The sequence below is a fragment of the Coregonus lavaretus genome (assembly GCF_964263955.1).
Source record: "Coregonus lavaretus genome assembly, contig: HAP1_SCAFFOLD_47, whole genome shotgun sequence".
In the NCBI taxonomy this organism is placed as follows: Eukaryota; Metazoa; Chordata; class Actinopteri; order Salmoniformes; family Salmonidae; genus Coregonus; species Coregonus lavaretus.
This window is the reverse complement of record NW_028161510.1, coordinates 1,210,211-1,231,604: the sequence shown is the minus strand read 5'-3', so window position 1 is coordinate 1,231,604 and position 21,394 is coordinate 1,210,211. Positions and strand designations below refer to the sequence as shown.

General features: G+C 45.5%; 1 protein-coding gene across 1 annotated transcript; it reads right to left on the bottom strand.

Moving 5' to 3' along the window:
- Positions 1–3,098: 3,098 nt before the first annotated feature.
- LOC311120605 (uncharacterized protein) lies at positions 3,099–21,394 on the bottom strand. Its single transcript, XM_084195191.1, has 2 exons — positions 20,576–21,394; positions 3,099–4,636 (listed from the first exon to the last, which is right to left on the bottom strand). The coding sequence occupies exons 1-2, from the start codon at positions 21,129–21,131 to the stop codon at positions 3,885–3,887; spliced, it is 1,308 nt and encodes a 435-aa protein (XP_084051317.1). The 5' UTR covers positions 21,132–21,394; the 3' UTR covers positions 3,099–3,884.

Below are 21,394 nucleotides of genomic sequence, written 5' to 3'. Positions count from 1 at the left end.
CAGCCGGAAGCCACTCCTCAGTAAAAGGCATATGACAGCCCGCTTGGAGTTTGCCAAAAGGCACCTAAAGGACTCTCAGACCATGAGAAACAAGATTATCTGGTCTGATGAAACCAAGATTGAACTCTTTGGCCTGAATGCCAAGCTTCACGTCTGGAGGAAACCTGGCACCATCGCTATGGTGAAGCATGGTGGTGGCAGCAGTGGGGATGTTTTTCAGCGCCAGGGACTAGGAGACGAGTCAGGATGGAGGGAAAGATGAACGGAGCAAAGTACAGAGAGAACCTTAATGAAAACCTGCTCCAGAGCGCTCAGGACCTCAGACTCGGGCGAAGGTTCGCCTTCCAACAGGACAATGACCCTAAGCACACAGCCAAGACAACGCAGGAGTGGCTTCGGTCTCTGAATGTCCTTGCGTGGCCCAGCCAGAGACTGAACTTGAACTGGATAGAACATCTCCTGAAAATAGCTGTGCAGTGACACTCCCCAACCAAACTGACAGAGTTTGAGAGGATCTGCAGAGAAGAATGGGAGAAACTTCCTAAATACAGGTGTGCCAAGCTTGTAGAATCATACCCAAGAAGACTCACAGCTGTAATTACTGCCAAAGGTTCTTCAACAAAGTACTTAGTAAAGGGTCTGAATACTTATGTAAATGTGATATTTCAGTTTTGAAATATATCCACTACTATCCCCATCTAACCCTATATACACTACTATCCCCATCTAACCCTATATACACTACTATCCCCATCTAACCCTATATCCACTACTATCCCCATCCAACCCTATATCCACTACTATCCCCATCTAACCCTATATCCACTACTATCCCCATCTAACCCTATATACACTACTATCCCCATCTAACCCTATATCCACTACTATCCCCATCTAACCCTATATCCACTACTATCCCCATCTAACCCTATATCCACTACTATCCCCATCTAACCCTATATACACTACTATCCCCATCTAACCCTATATCCACTACTATCCCCATCTAACCCTATATACACTACTATCACCATCTAACCCTATATCCACTACTATCCCCATCTAACCCTATATCCACTACTATCCCCATCTAACTCTATATCCACTACTATCCCCATCAGATCCTACAGCAGGCTGTTGGCCTGGGAGGCTGGAACCCCTTCTCTCAAAACCCCCTGTAGTTCTTCTGCACTAAAATCTCTGATATCAATAACTTCTCTGCTGTAGCTACTACCAATTCAATCTTCTGGGATTTATTTTCAATCTGCACGATACAAATAATGACCACAGCAATAAACTGCCAAGAAGCCGACCTTACTAAAGCACAGACCGTTCCAGTCCCTCTGTACTGGCCTGCTACTCACAGGGATCCCCTCAGTCTCCCTCACGCTTTTCCCATCACCCTCTACTTCCCTCACTGCCTCAGCGTATGACACTTTCTGCACTGCTCTCACCCTGGAAACTTTCATCTGTCTCACTTGCACAGGCCATTTCTGATCTCCAGCAACATGGCCGCCCCCACGATTGTAACACCACTTTTTCCCACCGAAACGACACACTCTTTTGTCCCATGCCCTCCTGCACACTTCGCACACCTCGGAATCTCCCTCCTGCATACTGCTGCAACATGACCATAAACTTGGCACCTGGAACACCGTAGTGGGTTCGGGAAACAAAAGCTCTCACGGGATAACTTATATACTCTAGCATGACTTTATCCGGTAAACACTCTGCATCAAAACTCAAAAGGACAGACAGGGTCTCCTCCGTCTCGCGCTCGCCACCGGATCTGCGTAGCACCAAACAACGGGCAACTTCAACTTCAGTTGATCCACCTTAAACCTTAACCCCACCACCAGCAAAGAAATGTTGACTGTTTGGTTTCACGGCACAACCAAGCACAGCTGCATGTACTCCAAACAACAAAGACTGGTGCTTGCCTACGGAGCTGCCTACGGAGCTGTGAGGGGAACGGCACCTCCGTACCTTCAGGCTCTGATCAGTCCCTACACCCAAACGAGGGCATTGCGTTCATCCACCTCTGGCCTGCTGGCTCCCCTACCTCTGCGGAAGCATAATTCCCGCTCAGCCCAGTCAAAACTGTTCGCTGCTCTGGCACCCCAATGGTGGAACAAGCTCCCTCACGACGCCAGGACAGCGGAGTCACTCACCACCTTCCGGAGACATTTGAAACCCCACCTCTTTAAGGAATACCTGGGATAGGATAAAGTAATCCTTCTACCCCCCCCCTTACCCCCCCCCCCCCCCCTCCCCAAAAATAATAATAAAAAAAACATTAAAAAAAAAACATTGTAAAGTGGTTATCCCACTGGCTATAAGGTGAATGCACCAATTTGTAAGTCGCTCTGGATAAGAGCGTCTGCTAAATGATGTAAATGTAAATGTAAATGTAAAGACATTGAGGAGGGCATCATCACCCCATATCTTCCATCTACTACTGATCCTCTGAAATCCTGGAATACACACAGTCACACATACCAACACTGAGCTGAGTTGCTGCTGAGTACCTACATGTCCCAGCATCCCCCACTGCTTACTCCATGTCCCAGCATCCCCCACTGCTTACTCCATGTCCCAGCATCCCCCACTGCTTACTCCATGTCCCAGCATCCCCCACTGCTTACCTACATGTCCCAGCATCCCCCACTGCTTACTCCATGTCCCAGCATCCCCCACTGCTTACTCCATGTACCAGCATTTGAAACCCCAAAGTAAGCATGCTGGGACATGCTTACTCCATGTCCCAGCATCCCCCACTGCTTACCTATATGTCCCAGCATCCCCCACTGCTTACTCCATGTCCCAGCATCCCCCACTGCTTACTCCATGTCCCAGCATCCCCCACTGCTTACTCCATGTCCCAGCATCCCCCACTGCTTCCCTACATGTCCCAGCATCCCCAACCGCTGTGGAGTGGCTTCTCTGTATCTTCAGACCAGATCGCTGCTCAATGACTGACAAGCTTTTTGACACCCTGATGTTTTCTAAATGTAACATGGCATCTTGTCCTCTTTCATGAAACACCAATGTAAAGTATGGGCTGCATATTGTGATTACAGAGTGAAATAAGACCTGTACATGTTAAGTTGTTTATTACTTAAAATGAAACTACTAAGTACATTCACAACTATTTTCAAATACATCCAAATAATTCAAATATTTATTTGAAAATACTGTATTTCAGATACTTAAAACGATATGTATTTGAAGTAATTGTAAATACATGCCAATACTTTCCAAATGGTATTTTCAAATGCATTCCAATTTTCAACTACTTGTTTTTTTCAAATAAAGGTAATCTAAATACTTGTTTAGAAATTTATTGAAAAGTAATTGAAATACCTGAACTAGTATTTGAACCCAGGTCTGTTAGATATGATCATGTATCGAGATAAAAAAATCAAAACAAATGTAGGCCTATTTTCGAGTATGATTTCATTTGTACAATTAGATTTAATGGTGCATAAACAGTCAAAACCAGGGTTGGGGTCAATTCCATTTCAATTCAGAAAGTAATTCCAATTCCAAAAACGATATACTTTATTGTCCATTTACATAGAAATTCATTTTGTGAAGTCAAACACAATACACTATAAAACATGCTGTACGGAAAACACTGGAAAATCAGTACATCTGTCCTATGTCCCACTGTTCAGCAGCCTTCATCTGTCCTATGTCCCACTGTTCAGCCTTCATCTGTCCTATGTCCCACTGTTCAGCCTACATCTGTCCTGCCGGAATGAAGCTTTCCCTGCTCCTATGGTATGTCTCCTGCTCCTTAAGATCTGTATGTATTCTCTCTCGTGGTCTTTCAGGCCACTTAACTGAACAAAACCCTTTCCACACTGGGAGCAGATGTGAGGCTACTCTCCTGTGTGTGTCCTTAGATGTTTTTTTAGGTGCACTAACTGAACAAAACCCTTTCCACACTGGGAGCAGAGGTGAGGCTTCTCTCCTTTGTGTGTCTTCTCATGCATTTTCAGGTTCCATAAATGGCTAAAACTTTTTCCACACAGGGAGCAGTGGAAAGGCTTCTCTCCTGTGTGTGTCATCTCATGAGTTTTTAAGTTCCCTAACCGGGTAAAACTTTTTCCACACTGTGAGCACTGAAAAGGCTTCTCTCCGGTGTGTTTCATCTCATGTGCTTTCAGGCTCCCTACCCAGGTAAAACCCTTTCCACACTGAGAGCATTGGAACGGTTTTTCTCCTGTGTGTATTCTCTGATGATCTTTCAGATGCGATGACTGAATAAATCTCTTTCCACACTGAGAGCATTCGAAAGGCCTCTCTACAGAATGTGTTCTCTCATGTGATTTCAGGTTCCCTGATGAGAAAAATGTATTTTCACACTGGGAGCATTGATACGGCTTCTCTCCAGTGTGTTTTCTTTTATGCACTTTTAGATACCCTGACTGTCCAAAACCCTTTCCACACTGGGAGCAGTGATAAGGCTTTTCCCCTGTGTGTGTTCTCTTATGTTCTTTCAGATGCCCTATGCGGATAAATCTCTTTCCACACTGGGAGCATTGGTGTGGTCTTGCTGGTTTGGATGTCTCTGGGTCTGGTTCCTCTGAAGGACTCTTCCCACTGTCAGAGTGAGAGTCTGGTCTCTCTCCTGTCAAAGACAGAGTATTTGGTTAAACAGAGAGACCTGAATAAAATCTTCACATGATAAAACTGTCTATGAGGTTTAATCCAGACTAGATCCCTAAATATAAAATGGTTAGTTTGGATCCTGGATGCTGATTGGTTGATAGCTGTTAGTTATGCACAATAATCCACTGGTCATACCTGTTAACAGTTCCATTTGAATTATCCCTACACATCCACTGCCCCACAGCCCAGCCAGGCAATTTATAAACAAATCTCCAATGAAAAAAAATCATATGGATATTTTTATCCCATGCTTCCAGTCTAACATTTAGTTTGTAACAGAGGGGATATATATCAACCTTGTTACAGTATCTGCCTCTCCAACCTCTTCAACAATGTTGCAATTTAGAAAGAATATAATAATAACCTTTAAAAAATGCAACAAGTCACTCAACCCTGTGGATTACTATGAATAACACACTCTTAAAGGTTTCCTGGCACTCCTCTCTCCACGTCATGCTTAACCCCTTACACATGTGGGAATTGGTCTTTATGGATAGGGATAAATTGAAAAGTTTCTTAAGAAGAAATATGGAAGGCATAACATTTTTACATTTTACATTTTTAGTCATTTAGCAGACGCTCTTATCCAGAGCGACTTACAGTTAGTGAATACATATTTTTTTATACTGGCCCCCCGTGGGAATCGAACCCACAACCCTGGCGTTGCAAACGCCATGCTCTATCAACTGAGCTACATCCCTGCCGGCCATTCCCTCCCCTACCCTGGACGACGCTGGGCCAATTGTGCGCTGCCCATGAGTCTCCCGGTCGCGGCCGGCTGCGACAGAGCCTGGATTCGAACCAGGATCTCTAGTGGCACAGTTAGCACTGCGATGCAGTGCCTTAGACCACTGCGCCACTCAGGAGTTCATAACCATGGTAGCGATTAAAAGGGAACAGTTATTAGACTAAAGGTGAGGACAACATTTCACCTGACACACGTGGAGTTCCAGGTCTCCGGCAGCCTCTGGAACTGCCGTTCTGCGGCCAACAAGGCAGAGTTAATCTCAGCCTATGCTACCCTCCAGTCCCTCGACTTCTTGGCGCTGACGGAAACATGGATTACCACAGAAAACACTGCTACTCCTACTGCTCTTTCCTCGTCTGATCATGTGTTCTCGCATACCCCGAGAGCATCTGGTCAGCGCGGCAGTGGCACAGGAATCCTCATCTCTCCCAAGTGGACATATCTCCTCATTTGAATTCCATGCTGTCACAGTCACTAGCCCATTCAAGTTTAACATCCTTATCATTTATCGCCCTCCAGGTTCCCTTGGAGAGTTCATCAATGAGCTTGACAAGTTCCTTTCCTGAGGATGGCTCACCCCTCACAGGTCTGGGTGACATTAACCTCCCTACGTCTGCCTTTTACACATTTCTCTCTGCCTCCTTCTTTCCACTCCTTTCCTCTTTTGACCTCACCCTCTCACCGCCCCCACCCCCCCCCACCCCCACCCCCACCCCCCCACTCACAAGGCTCATACGCTTGACCTCATCTTTACTAGATGCTGTTCTTCTACTAATCTCACTGCATCTCCCCTCCAAGTCTCCGACCACTACTTTGTATCCTTTTCTCTCTCGCTCTCTTCCAACACTACTCACTCTGCCCCTCCTCAAATGGTAATGTGCCGTTGCAACCTTCGCTCTCTCTCTCCCGCTACTCTCTCCTCTTCCATCCTATCATCTCTTCCCTCTGCAAAATCCTTCTCCCTCCGATCTCCTGATTCTGCTTCTTCAACCCTCCTCTCCTCCCTTTCTGCATCTTTTGACTCTCTATGTCCCCTATCCTCCCGGCCGGCTCGGTCCTCCCCTCCTGCTCCATGGCTTGACGACTCATTGCGAGCTCACAGATCAGGGCTCCGGGCAGCTGAGCGGAAATGGAGGAAAACTAGACTCCCTGCGGACCTGTCATCTTTTCACTCCCTCCTCTCTACATTCTCTTCCTCTGTTTCTGCTGCTAACTCTCTCTCCTCTGCTCTTATCCTTCTAGACCTATCTGCTGCCTTTGATACTGTGAACCATCAGATCCTCCTCTCCACCCTCTCCGAGTTGGGCATCTCCGGCGCTGCTCACTCTTGGATTGCGTCCTACATGACAGGTTGCTCCTACCAGGTGGCGTGGCGAGAATCTGTCTCCGCACCACGTGCTCTCACCACTGGTGTCCCCCAGGGCTCAGTTCTAGGCCCTCTCCTATTCTCTCTATACACCAAGTCACTTGGCTGTCATATCCTCCCATGGTCTCTCCTATCATTGCTACGCAGACGACACACAATTAATTTTCTCCTTTCCCCCTTCTGATAACCAGGTGGCGAATCGCATCTCTGCATGTCTGGCAGACATATCAGTGTGGATGTCGGATCACCACCTCAAGCTGAACCTCGGCAAGACAGAGCTGCTCTTCCTCCCGGGGCAGGACTGCCCGCTCCATGATCTCGCCATCACGGTTGACAACTCCATTGTGTCCTCTTCCCAGAGTGCAAAGAACCTTGGCGTGACCCTGGACAACACCCTGTCGTTCTCTGCTAACATCAAAGCGGTGACCCGATCCTGCAGGTTCATGCTCTACAACATTCGCAGAGTACGACCCTACCTTACACAGAAAGCGGCACAGGTCCTAATCCAGGCACTTGTCATCTCCCGTCTGGATTACTGCAACTCGCTGTTGGCTGGGCTCCCTGCCTGTGCCATTAAACCCCTACAACTTATCCAGAACACTGCAGAACGCTGCAGCCCGTCTGGTCTTCAACCTTCCCAAGTTCTCTCATGTCACCCCACTCCTCCGCACACTCCACTGGCTTCCAGTTGAGGCTTGTCTCTACTACAAGACCATGGTGCTTGCCTACGGAGCTGTGAGGGGAACGGCACCTCCTTACCGTCAGGCTCTGATCAGACCCTACACCCAAACGAGGGCACTACGTTCATCCACCTCTGGCCTGCTAGCCCCCCTACCTCTACGGAAGCACAGTTCCCGCTAAGCCCAGTCAAAGCTATTCGCTGCTCTGGCACCACAATGGTGGAACAAGCTCCCCCACGACGCCAGGACAGCAGAGTCACTGACCACCTTCCGGAGACACTTGAAACCCTACCTCTTTAAGGAATACCTGGAATAGTATAATAGTAATCCTTCTACCCCTCCCCCCCCCCCCCCATAAAAAATAAAATATTTTAAAAAGTGGTTGTCCCACTGGCTATCATAAGTTGAATACACCAATGTGTAAGTCGCTCTGGATAAGAGCATCTGCTAAATTACGTAAATGTAAATTACACTTTTGATTTAATGTGCATTTTACATTTACTGTACTTTATATATTTTACATTTTAGTCATTTAGCAGACTTACAGTTAGTGAGTTCATACATTATACCTACCCCAAATCTGAATTTGGTGTAGGTACAACATAAAGCAAAGAAATTAGAAGCGTTTGAGTGTGAGGTTTCAATGCATTTCATTACTCAAAGAACTCTTCAACTATAAGGAGCTTTTTTGAGCTCTCCTAGCTGTTCCGTTGAGGAACTAAAGCAAGCACACTTTGTAGTTGTTTTGTTTGGAACACAGCCCTGCATCCTGCCTTTACACAATTAAATAGAGGGTACACGCTACAGAGGGTAGTGCGTACGGCCCAGTACATCACTGGGGCCGAGCTCCCTGCCATCCAGGACATCTATACCAGGCGGTGTCAGAGGAAGGCCCTAAAAATTGTCAAAGACTCCAGCCACCCAAGTCATAGACTGTTCTTTCTGCTACCGCACGGCAAGCGGTACCAATGGACCAAGTCTGGAACCAACAGGACCCTGAACAGCTTCTACCCCCAAGCCATAAATAGTTAGTTAAATAGTTAACCACTAGCTACCCGGACTATCTGCATTTAGTCTTTTGACTCAACACATACGCTCCTGTTACTGTTTATCTATCCTGTTGCCTAGTCACTTTATCCCTACCTACAGTGGGGGAAAAAAGTATTTAGTCAGCCACCAATTGTGCAAGTTCTCCCACTTAAAAAGATGAGAGAGGCCTGTAATTTTCATCATAGGTACACGTCAACTATGACAGACAAATTGAGATTTTTTTTTCCAGAAAATCACATTGTAGGATTTTTTATGAATTTATTTGCAAATTATGGTGGAAAATAAGTATTTGGTCACCTACAAACAAGCAAGATTTCTGTCTCTCACAGACCTGTAACTTATTCTTTAAGAGGCTCCTCTGTCCTCCACTCGTTACCTGTATTAATGGCACCTGTTTGAACTTGTTATCAGTATAAAAGACACCTGTCCACAACCTCAAACAGTCACACTCCAAACTCCACTATGGCCAAGACCAAAGAGCTGTCAAAGGACACCAGAAACAAAATTGTAGACCTGCATCAGGCTGGGAAGACTGAATCTGCAATAGGTAAGCAGCTTGGTTTGAAGAAATCAACTGTGGGAGCAATTATTAGGAAATGGAAGACATACAAGACCACTGATAATCTCCCTCGATCTGGGGCTCCACGCAAGATCTCACCCCGTGGGGTCAAAATGATCACAAGAACGGTGAGCAAAAATCCCAGAACCACACGGGGGGACCTAGTGAATGACCTGCAGAGAGCTGGGACCAAAGTAACAAAGCCTACCATCAGTAACACACTACGCCGCCAGGGACTCAAATCCTGCAGTGCCAGACGTGTCCCCCTGCTTAAGCCAGTACATGTCCAGGCCCGTCTGAAGTTTGCTAGAGTGCATTTGGATGATCCAGAATAGGATTGGGAGAATGTCATATGGTCAGATGAAACCAAAATATAACTTCTTGGTAAAAACTCAACTCGTCGTGTTTGGAGGACAAAGAATGCTGAGTTGCATCCAAAGAACACCATACCTACTGTGAAGCATGGGGGTGGAAACATCATGCTTTGGGGCTGTTTTTCTGCAAAGGGACCAGGACGACTGATCCGTGTAAAGGAAAGAATGAATGGGGCGATGTATCGTGAGATTTTGAGTGAAAACCTCCTTCCATCAGCAAGGGCATTGAAGATGAAACGTGGCTGGGTCTTTCAGCATGACAATGATCCCAAACACACCGCCCGGGCAATGAAGGAGTGGCTTCGTAAGAAGCATTTCAAGGTCCTGGAGTGGCCTAGCCAGTCTCCAGATCTCAACCCCATAGAAAATCTTTGGAGGGAGTTGAAAGTCAGTGTTGCCCAGCGACAGCCCCAAAACATCACTGCTCTAGAGGAGATCTGCATGGAGGAATGGGCCAAAATACCAGCAACAGTGTGTGAAAACCTTGTGAAGACTTACAGAAAACGTTTGACCTGTGTCCTTGCCAACAAAGGGTATATAACAAAGTATTGAGAAACTATTGTTATTGACCAAATACTTATTTTCCACCATACTTTGCAAATAAATTCATTAAAAATCCTACAATGTGATTTTCTGGATTTTTTTTCTCATTTTGTCTGTCATAGTTGACGTGTATCTATGATGAAAATTACAGGCCTCTCTCATCTTTTTAAGTGGGAGAACTTGCACAATTGGTGGCTGACTAAATACTTGTTTTCCCCACTGTATATGTACATATCTACCTCGTACCACTGCACATCGACTCAGTACTGGTACCCAGTGTATATAACCAAGTTATCTTTACTCGTTGTGGATTTATTCCTCGTGTTATTATTTTTCTATTATTTGAAAAAATGTCTCTCTGCATTGTTGGGAAGGGTAAGCATTTCACTGTTAGTCTACACCTGTTGTTTACCAAGCATGTGACTAATACAGTTTGATTTGAATTACTGTTGTTGTTTATGCAATCCAAAAACGGTCCATTATAAATCACAATCTGGGTCAGGTGGGTATAATTTGAAAGCTTGTTCTATTGCCAACATGACTAGATGCTAAATGATCAAATGTGATCTTACAGTGTCAGGCTTTCACAAGGCAATTCAGAGAAGCAGATCGTAATTTGGTGCGCATAGAATGGAGTCATGAGTGCATTCAAGTGTGTGGTCTGCGGAACATGTCCTTCACAATACAACAACCATAGGCTCATTCTGTTCAGGACAACCCATAGGCTCATTCTGTTCAGGACAACCCATAGGCACATTCTGTTCAGGACAACCCATAGGCTCATTCTGTTCAGGACATCCCATAGGCTCATTCTGTTCAGGACAACCCATAGGCTCATTCTGTTCAGGACAACCCATAGGCTCATTCTGTTCAGGACAACCCATAGGCTCATTCTGTTCAGGACAACCCATAGGCTCATTCTGTTCAGGACAACCCATAGGCTCATTCTGTTCAGGACAACCCATAGGCTCATTCTGTTCAGGACAACCCATAGGCTCATTCTGTTCAGGACAACCCATAGGCTCATTCTGTTCAGGACAACCCATAGGCTCATTCTGTTCAGGACAACCCAGGGTATAACGTCATCTTGTAACTGTACATCAAACATAGTGATCCTGAACGTTTCCACTGTATATGACATGAGGTTTATGATGTGGAAATGAAATGCGAAGTGCACATTTGGACTCACGGGTGTTTGGTTTGCTTGTATGACATCGAAGCGGTATTTATTATAATCCTCAACGTCTCATCTTTCAAAATATATCGAGCCCTCTTAATTTACAGTATTTCCTTCACTCAAGACAACAAAACATTTGCAAAAGTTGCCCAATCAGTGGGAGGGATGGAGGCAACTTCTTGTTGTGCGGTGCTCAAGTTCAGAATGGTTGTCGGTCAAAACTCATACAGCGCTGTGAAGCGGAGACCCTGAGCTCTGATGTCTTCTGTGTTACTGTACAGACCCTGAGCTCTGATGTCTCCTGTGTTACTGTACAGACCCTGAGCTCTGATGTCTTCTGTGTTACTGTACAGACCCTGAGCTCTGATGTCTTCTGTGTTACTGTACAGACCCTGAGCTCTGATGTCTCCTGTGTTACTGTACAGACCCTGAGCTCTGATGTCTTCTGTGTTACTGTACAGACCCTGAGCTCTGATGTCTTCTGTGTTACTGTACAGACCCTGAGCTCTGATGTCTCCTGTGTTACTGTACAGACCCTGAGCTCTGATGTCTTCTGTGTGACTGTACAGACCCTGAGCTCTGATGTCTCCTGTGTTACTGTACAGCCACTGTGTTTCAATTTAGGCGCTTATTAGTGTCCAATTCTGCCATTTTCAATCCGTCCACGGGTACGGGTGTAAAGGGCTACGAACAGCCCTTAGTTGTGTGTTATTCACGATAATCCACGGGTTTGAGTGCCTTACTGCTTAAATGAAATAACCTGTGGCCAGTTTCAATAGAACATTTAATCCAGATCAAAATGATCCTTCCCTGTCTTGACTCTTTCCTCTTCATCATTTGAAAAGAAACTGAAAGGCAAGATTTTAACCAAATGCCATGAAATAAGACATGACTTTATAACTAAACTAAAGACCGAATAACTCCATTGAGATTTAAAAAACAAACAACATAGAGCTTCAAAACATGTGGTTCTCATGGGATGTTGAGTATTGAACAAAGCGCTACAGAAAGAGATGTCTGTCATTACGTGCAAGTTAATCAACTACAGCCTCCTCCTTGGATTTTCCATTTCCTCATCTCCTCTCGACTGCCTCAGGCTTGGCTGATCTGGCATTGCATTTCCTCTCTGCATTTTTTATATTCCAGGCCTTTTCTCTAATCTGGGCTTTCTTCCTCTCCCAAAGAGTGTAGCTACTCACTCCACAAGGCAATTGAACTGGCAAAACATCAATATAGAGTATAGAAACAAAGTGGAGACGCAATTCAACGGCTCAGACACAAGACGTATGTGGCAGGCTCTACAGACAATCACGGACTACAAAAGGAAAACCAGCCATGTCGCCGACACCGCCGCCGGCCCATACAGCATCCCTAGCGCGTCCTCAGAGCATGCGCAGACCAGCTGTCTGGTGTGTTTATGGACATATTCAATCTTTCCCTTTCCCAGTCTGCTGTTCCCACATGCTTCAAGATGGCCACTATTGTTCCTGTACCCAAGAAAGAAAAGGTAACTGAACTAAATGACTATCGCCCTGTAGCACTCACCTCTGTCATCATGAAGTGCTTTGAGAGACTAGTCAAAGATCATATCACCTCTACCTTACCTGTCACCCTAGACCCACTTCAATTTGCTTACCGCACCAATAGATCCACAGACGATGCAATTGCCATCACACTGCACACTGCCCTATCCCATCTGGACAAGAGGAATACCTATGTAAGAATGTTGTTCATTGACTATAGCTCAGCATTCAACACCATAGTACCCTCCAAGCTCATCATTAAGCTCAAGGCCCTGGGTCTGAACCCCGCCCTGTGCAACTGGGTCCTGGACTTCCTGATGGGCCGCCCCCAGGTGGTGAAGGTAGGAAACAACATCTCCACTTCGCTGATCCTCAACACTGGAGCCCCACAAGGGTGCGTGCTCAGCCCCCTCCTGTACTCCCTGTTCACCCATGACTACGTGGCCAAGCACGCCTCCAACTCAATCATCAAGTTTGCAGACGACATAACAGTAGTAGGCTTGATTACCAACAATGACGAGACCGCCTACAGGGAGGAGGTGAGGGCTCTGGGACTGTGGTGCTGTATGTGCTTTCCACCTTCTCCACTGCGGTCACGCAACGTCAACAAAACAAAAGAGATGATCGTGGACTTCAGGAAACAGCAGAGGGTGCACCCCCCTATCCACATCGACGGGACCGCAGTGGAGAAGGTGAAAAGCTTTAAGTTCCTTCGCGTACACATCACCGACAAACTGAAATGGTCCACCCACGCAGACAGTGTGGTGAAGAAAGCACAACAGAGCCTCTTCAACCTCAGGAGGCTGAAGAAATTTGGTTTGGCACCTAAAACCCTCACAAACTTTTACAGATGCACAATTGAGAGCATCCTGTCGGACTGTATCACCGCCTGGTACGGCAACTGCACCGCCCGCAACCGCAGGGCTCTCCAGAGGGTGGTGCGGTCTGCCGAACGCATTACCGGAGGCAAACTACCCGCCCTCCAAGACACATACAGCACCCGATATCACACAGAGGCCAAAAAGATCATTAAGGACAATAACCACCCGAGCCACTGCCTGTTCACCCCGCTATCATCCAGAAGGCGAGGTCAGTACAGGTGCATCAAAGCTGGGACAGAGAGAATGAAAAACAGCTTCTATCTCAAGGCCATCAAACTGTTAAATAGCCATCACTAGCACATTAGAGGCTGCTGCTGCCTATTGAAATAACTGGCCACTTTAGGAAATGGAACACTAGTCACTTTAATAATGTTTACATATCTTGCACTACTCATCTCATATGTATATACTGCATTCTATTCTATAATATTCTACTGTATCTTAGTCCATGCCGCTCTGTCAGTGCTTGTCCATATATGTATATTTTCTTAAATTCCATTCCTTACTAGTTTTGTGTGTATTGGGTATATGTTGTGAAATTGTTAGATATTACTTGTTAGATATTACTGCACTGTCGGAGCTAGAAGCACAAGCATTTAGCTACACCCGCAATAACCAATCAATCAATCAATCAATTTTATTTTATATAGCCCTTCGTACATCAGCTAATATCTCGAAGTGCTGTACAGAAACCCAGCCTAAAACCCCAAACAGCTAGTAATGCAGGTGTAGAAGCACGGTGGCTAGGAAAAACTCCCTAGAAAGGCCAAAACCTAGGAAGAAACCTAGAGAGGAACCAGGCTATGAGGGGTGGCCAGTCCTCTTCTGGCTGTGCCGGGTGGAGGTTATAACAGAACCATGCCAAGATGTTCAAAAATGTTCATAAGTGACAAGCATGGTCAAATAATAATCAGGAATAAATCTCAGTTGGCTTTTCATAGCCGATCATTAAGAGTTGAAAACAGCAGGTCTGGGACAGGTAGGGGTTCCATAACCGCAGGCAGAACAGTTGAAACTGGAATAGCAGCAAGGCCAGGCGGACTGGGGACAGCAAGGAGTCACCACGGCCGGTAGTCCCGACGTATGGTCCTAGGGCTCAGGTCTCTCAGTTGGCTTTTCATAGCCGATCATTAAGAGTTGAAAACAGCAGGTCTGGGACAGGTAGGGGTTTCGTAACCGCAGGCAGAACAGTTGAAACTGGAATAGCAGCAAGGCCAGGCGGACTGGGGACAGCAAGGTGTCAGCATGCCCGGTAGTCCTGACGTATGGTCCTAGGGCTCAGGTTCTCAGAGAGAAAGAGAGAACGAGAGAATTAGAGAGAGCATACTTAAATTCACACAGGACACTGGATAAGACAGGAGAAGTACTCCAGGTATAACCAACTAACCCCAGCCCCCCGACACATAAACTACTGCAGCATAAATACTGGAGGCTGAGACAGGAGCGGTCCGGAGACACTGTGGCCCCATCCGAAGAAACCCCCGGACAGGGCCAAACAGGAAGGATATAACCCCACCCACTCTGCCAAAGCACAGCCCCCGCACCACTAGAGGGATATCCTCAACCACCAACTTACAATCCTGAGACAAGGCCGAGTATAGCCCACAGAGGTCTCCACCACAGCACAAACCAAGGGGGGGCGCCAACCCAGACAGGAAGATCACGTCAGTAACTCAACCCACTCAAGTGACGCACCCCTCCTAGGGACGGCATGAAAGAGCACCAGCAAGCCAGTGACTCAGCCCCTGTAACAGGGTTAGAGGCAGAGAACCCCAGTGGAGAGAGGGGAACCGGCCTGGCAGAGACAGCAAGGGCTGTTCGTTGCTCCAGAGCCTTTCCGTTCACCTTCACACTCCTGGGCCAGACTATACTCAATCATATGACCTACTGAAGAGATAAGTCTTCAGTAAAGACTTAAAGGTTGAGACCGAGTCTGCGTCTCTCACATGGGTAGGCAGACTGTTCCATAAAAATGGAGATCTATAGGAGAAAGCCCTGCCTCCCGCTGTTTGCTTAGAAATTCTAGGGACAATTAGGAGGCCTGCGTCTTGTGACCGTAGCGTACGTATTGGTATGTACGGCAGGACCAACTCGGAAAGATAGGTAGGAGCAAGCCCATGTAACGCTTTATAGGTTAACAGTAAAACCTTGAAATCAGCCCTTGCCTTAACAGGAAGCCAGTGTAGGGAAGCTAGCACTGGAGTAATATGATCAAATTTCTTGGTTCTAGTCAGGATTCTAGCAGCCGTATTTAGCACTAACTGAAGTTTATTTAGTGCTTTATCCGGGTAGCCGGAAAGTAGAGCATTGCAGTAGTCTAACCTAGAAGTAACAAATGCATGGATTAATTTTTCGGCATCATTTTTGGACAGAAAATTTCTGATTTTTGCAATGTTACGTAGATGGAAAAAAGCTGTCCTTGAAACAGTCTTGATATGTTCGTCAAAAGAGAGATCAGGGTCAAGAGTAACGCCGAGGTCCTTCACAGTTTTATTTGAGACGACTTTACAACCATCAAGATGAATTGTCAGATTTAACAGAAGATCTCTTTGTTTCTTGGGACCTAGAACAAGCATCTCTGTTTTGTCCGAGTTTAAAAGTAGAAAGTTTTCAGCCATCCACTTCCTTATGTCTGAAACACAGGCTTCTAGCGAGGGCAATTTTGGGGCTTCACCATGTTTCATTGAAATGTACAGCTGTGTGTCATCCGCATAGCAGTGAAAGTTAACATTATGTTTTCGAATAACATCCCCAAGAGGTAAAATATATAGTGAAAACAATAGTGGTCCTAAAACGGAACCTTGAGGAACACCGAAATGTACAGTTGATTTGTCGGAGGACAGACCATTCACAGAGACAAACTGATATCTTTCCGACAGGTAAGATCTAAACCAGGCCAGAACTTGTCCGTGTAGACCAATTTGGGTTTCCAGTCTCTCCAAAAGAATGTGGTGATCGATGGTGTCAAAGGCAGCACTAAGGTCTAGTAGCACGAGGACAGATGCAGAGCCTCGGTCTGACGCCATTAAAAGGTCATTTACCACCTTCACAAGTGCAGTCTCAGTGCTATGATGGGGTCTAAAACCAGACTGAAGCATTTCGTATACATTGTTTGTCTTCAGAAAGGCAGTGAGTTGCTGCGCAACAGCTTTTTCTAAAATTTTTGAGAGGAATGGAAGATTCGATATAGGCCGATAGTTTTTTATATTTTCCGGGTCAAGGTTTGGCTTTTTCAAGAGAGGCTTTATCACTGCCACTTTTAGTGAGTTTGGTACACATCCGGTGGATAGAGAGCTGTTTATTATGTTCAACATAGGAGGGCCAAGCACAGGAAGCAGCTCCTTCAGCAGTTTAGTAGGAATAGGATCCAGTATGCAGCTTGAAGGTTTAGAGGCCATGATTATTTTCATCATTGTGTCAAGAGATATAGTACTAAAACACTTAAGTGTCTCTCCCGATCCCAGGCCCTCGCAGAGCTGTGCAGATCCAGGACAGCTAAGCCCTGGAGGAATACGCAGATTCAAAGAGGAGTCCGTAATTTGCTTTCTAATGGTCATGATCTTTTCCTCAAAGAAGTTCATGAATTTATTACTGCTGAAGTGAAAGCCATCCTCTCTTGGGGAATGCTGCTTTTTAGTTAGCTTTGCAACAGTATCAAAAAGAAATTTTGGATTGTTCTTATTTTCCTCGATTAAGTTGGAAAAGTAGGATGATCGAGCAGCAGTGAGGGCTCTTCGGTACTGCACGGTACTGTCTTTCCAAGCTAGTCGGAAGACTTCCAGTTTGGTGTGGCGCCATTTCCGTTCCAATTTCCTGGAAGCTTGCTTCAAAGCTCGGGTATTTTCTGTATACCAGGGAGCTAGTTTCTTATGACAAATGTTTTTCGTTTTTAGGGGTGCAACTGCATCTAGGGTATTGCGCAAGGTTAAATTGAGTTCCTCAGTTAAGTGGTTAACTGATTTTTGTCCTCTGACGTCCTTGGGTAGGCAGAAGGAGTCTGGAAGGGCATCAAGGAATTTTTGTGTTGTCTGAGAATTTATAGCACGACTTTTGATGCTCCTTGGTTGGGGTCTGAGCAGATTATTTGTTGCGATTGCAAACGTAATAAAATGGTGGTCCGATAGTCCAGGATTTTGTGGAAAAACATTAAGATCTACAACATTTATTCCATGGGACAAAACTAGGTCCAGAGTATGACTGTGGCAGTGAGTAGGTCCAGAGACATGTTGGACAAAACCCACTGAGTCGATGATGGCTCCGAAAGACTTTTGGAGTGGGTCTGTGGACTTCTCCATGTGAATATTAAAATCACCAAAAATTAGAATATGATCTGCTATGACTACAAGGTCTGATAGGAATTCAGGAAACTCAGAGAGGAACGCTGTATATGGCCCAGGAGGCCTGTAAACAGTAGCTATAAAAAGTGATTGAGTAGGCTGCATAGATTTCATGACTAGAAGCTCAAAAGACGAAAACGCCATTTTTTTTTTTGTAAATTGAAATTTGCTATCGTAAATGTTAGCAACACCTCCGCCTTTGCGGGATGCACGGGGAATATGGTCACTAGTGTAACCAGGAGGTGAGGCCTCATTTAACACAGCAAATTCATCAGGCTTAAGCCATGTTTCAGTCAGGCCAATCACATCAAGATTATGATCAGTGATTAGTTCATTGACTATGACTGCCTTTGAAGTGAGGGATCTAACATTAAGTAACCCTATTTTGAGATGTGAGGTATCACGATCTCTTTCAATAATGGCAGGAATGGAGGAGGTCTTTATCCTAATAAGATTGCTAAGGCGAACACCGCCATGTTTAGTTTTGCCCAACCTAGGTCGAGGCACAGACACAGTCTCAATGGGTATGGCTGAGCTGACTACACTGACTATGCTATTGGCAGACTCCACTAAGCTGGCAGGTTGGCTAACAGCCTGCTGCCTGGCCTGCACCCTATTTCACTGTGGGGCTAGAGGAGTTAGAGCCCTATCTATGTTGGTAGATAAGATGAGAGCACCCCTCCAGCTAGGATGGAGTCCGTCACTCCTCAGCAGGTCAGGCTTGGTCCTGTTTGTGGGTGAGTCCCAGAAAGAGGGCCAATTATCTACAAATTCTATCTTTTGGGAGGGGCAGAAAACAGTTTTCAACCAGCGATTGAGTGCTGAGACTCTGCTGTAGAGCTCGTCACTCCCCCTAACTGGGAGGGGGCCAGAGACAATTACTCGATGCCGACACATCTTTCTAGCTGATTTACACGCTGAAGCTATGTTGCACTTGGTGACCTCTGACTGTTTCATCCTATCATCGTTGGTGCCGACGTGGATAACAATATCTCTATACTCTCTACACTCGCCAGTTTTAGCTTTAGCCAGCACCATCTTTAGATTAGCCTTAACGTCGGTAGCCCTGCCCCCTGGTAAACAGTGTATGATCGCTGGGTGATTCGTTTTAAGTCTAATACTGCGGGTAATGGAGTCGCCAATGACTAGGGTTTTCAATTTGTCAGAGCTAATGGTGGGAGCCTTCGGCGTCTCAGACCCCGTAACGGGAGGAGTAGAGACAAGAGAAGACTCAGACTCAGACTCCGACTCGCTACATAATGGGGAAAACCGGTTGAAAGTTTCTGTCGGCTGAATGAGCGACACCGGTTGAGCATTCCGACAGTATTTCCCTCCAGAAGCCATGAGAAAGTTGTCCGGCTGCGGGGACTGTGCGGGGGGATTTATACTAACGTTACTATCTGTACTTACTGGTGGCACAGACGCTGTTTCTTCCTTTCCCACACTGAAATTACCCTTGCCTAACGATTGCATCTGAAGCTGGGCTTGTAGCACAGCTATTCTCGCCGTAAGGCGATCGTTCTCCTGTATATTATGAGTACAGCGACTGCAATTAGAAGACATCATGTTAATGTTACTACTTAGCTTCGGCTGTTGAAGATGTTGACGAACCATGTCCAGATAAAGCGTCCGGAGTGAAAAAGTTGAATGAGGGAAAAAAGTTGCGATGGAAAAAAGAAAAATAAAGTAAAGTTGGCAGCAAAAACGCACAGGAAAATGACTCTTCTGTCTCGGGACATTCACTCCTTGGAGGAGAGCGCGCTTTTTCCCAGAATCACCCAGAATGCACTGTGTCATCTGCTAAACACGTGTATGTGACAAATACAATTTGAAATGATTTATAGAGACGCTGTTTTTCATAGTTAACGTTTTGTTGGTGGCCCCCAGTCTTTAACAACTCCTACAGTACAGACCAACATAACAACTCCTACAGTACAGACCAACATAACAACTCCTACAGCACAGACCAACATAACAACTCCTACAGTACAGACCAACATAACAACTCCTACAGTACAGACCAACATAACAACTCCTACAGTACAGACCAACATAACAACTCCTACAGTACAGACCAACATAACAACTCCTACAGTACAGACCAACATAACAACTCCTACAGTACAGACCAACATAACAACTCCTACAGTACAGACCAACATAACAACTCCTACAGTACAGACCAACATAACAACTCCTACAGTACAGACCAACATAACAACTCCTACAGTACAGACCAACATAACAACTCCTACAGTACAGACCAACATAACAACTCCTACAGTACAGACCAACATAACAACTCCTACAGTACAGACCAACATAACAACTCCTACAGTACAGACCAACATAACAACTCCTACAGTACAGACCAACATAACAACTCCTACAGTACAGACCAACATAACAACTCCTACAGTACAGACCAACATAACAACTCCTACAGTACAGACCAACATAACTCCTACAGTACAGACCAACATTACAACTCCTACAGTACAGACCAACATAACAACTCCTACAGTACAGACCAACATAACAACTCCTACAGTACAGACCAACATATTGAAGTATACAACTTCAGTAGAATGCCCCTTTAAAACCACACATTAGTTCAAGAACTGCATAGTTTGTGCCCCTGTTTTAAAGACAATACTCACTGGTGTTAATCTGATCTCCAGTCTCCTCCTCCTCTTCGTCATCCTCCTTCTCCTCTTTCACTGTGACAGTCATATTTTCTTCCTCCTCCTCTTTCACTTGAAAAAGGTACTTGTCTTCCTTCACTAAAACATCCTCTTTCACCATGAAAGCTTCTTCCTCTCCTTTCCCTGTGACAGTCATGTCCTCCTCCTCCTCTTTCACTCCAAAAACGGCATCCTCTTCTTTCACTGTAACATCCATCACCCCATTTAGTCCAAAACCTTCTTCCTCTCCTTTCACTGTAACATCCATCACCCTATTTACTCCAAAACCTTCTTCCTCTCCTTTCACTGTAACATCATCATCTTCTTCTTTCAATGTGATAGCTTTCTCCTCCTCTTCTTCTTTCATTCCGAAAGCTTCTTTATCTTCTTCTTTGACTGTAACAGTCATCTCCTCCTCTTTCACTGTGATATCCTCCTCTTCCTCTTTCACAACAATGTTCAGTCCCAGAGCTTCTTTCTCCGTCCAGCGGACCTCTTCTTTAGTAGGGGGCGAGTAGCTTATTGAGCTCATGGTTGTGGATGTTAGCTAGCTACCTAGCTTGCTTGTTAATTAGCGATAGCCTAGCACTCGGCTAGACGCTATCTTAACCAGCTAGCTTGACTAACAACATATATACGAAATGGAGTAAATACACAGTGCGTCTAAAACACTGAGGTTAATATTCACAAAATGGTTCCAAGATCCCCGATGTTTTGGTTTTATGTTTTCTAGCAAGATACCGAGGCAGCTAATGAGTAGTCATGTTGTTGTTGAAAAAGCTTCCCGTCCCATCC

Coding starts and splice junctions, on each gene's coding strand:
- LOC311120605 (XM_084195191.1), bottom strand. CDS start 21,131: ATGAGCTCAATAAGCTACTCGCCCCCTACTAAAGAAGAGGTCCGCTGG. Junction 4,637..20,575: donor TGGAGATCAGATTAACACCA/GTGAGTATTGTC, acceptor TGTCTTTGACAG/GAGAGAGACCAGACTCTCAC.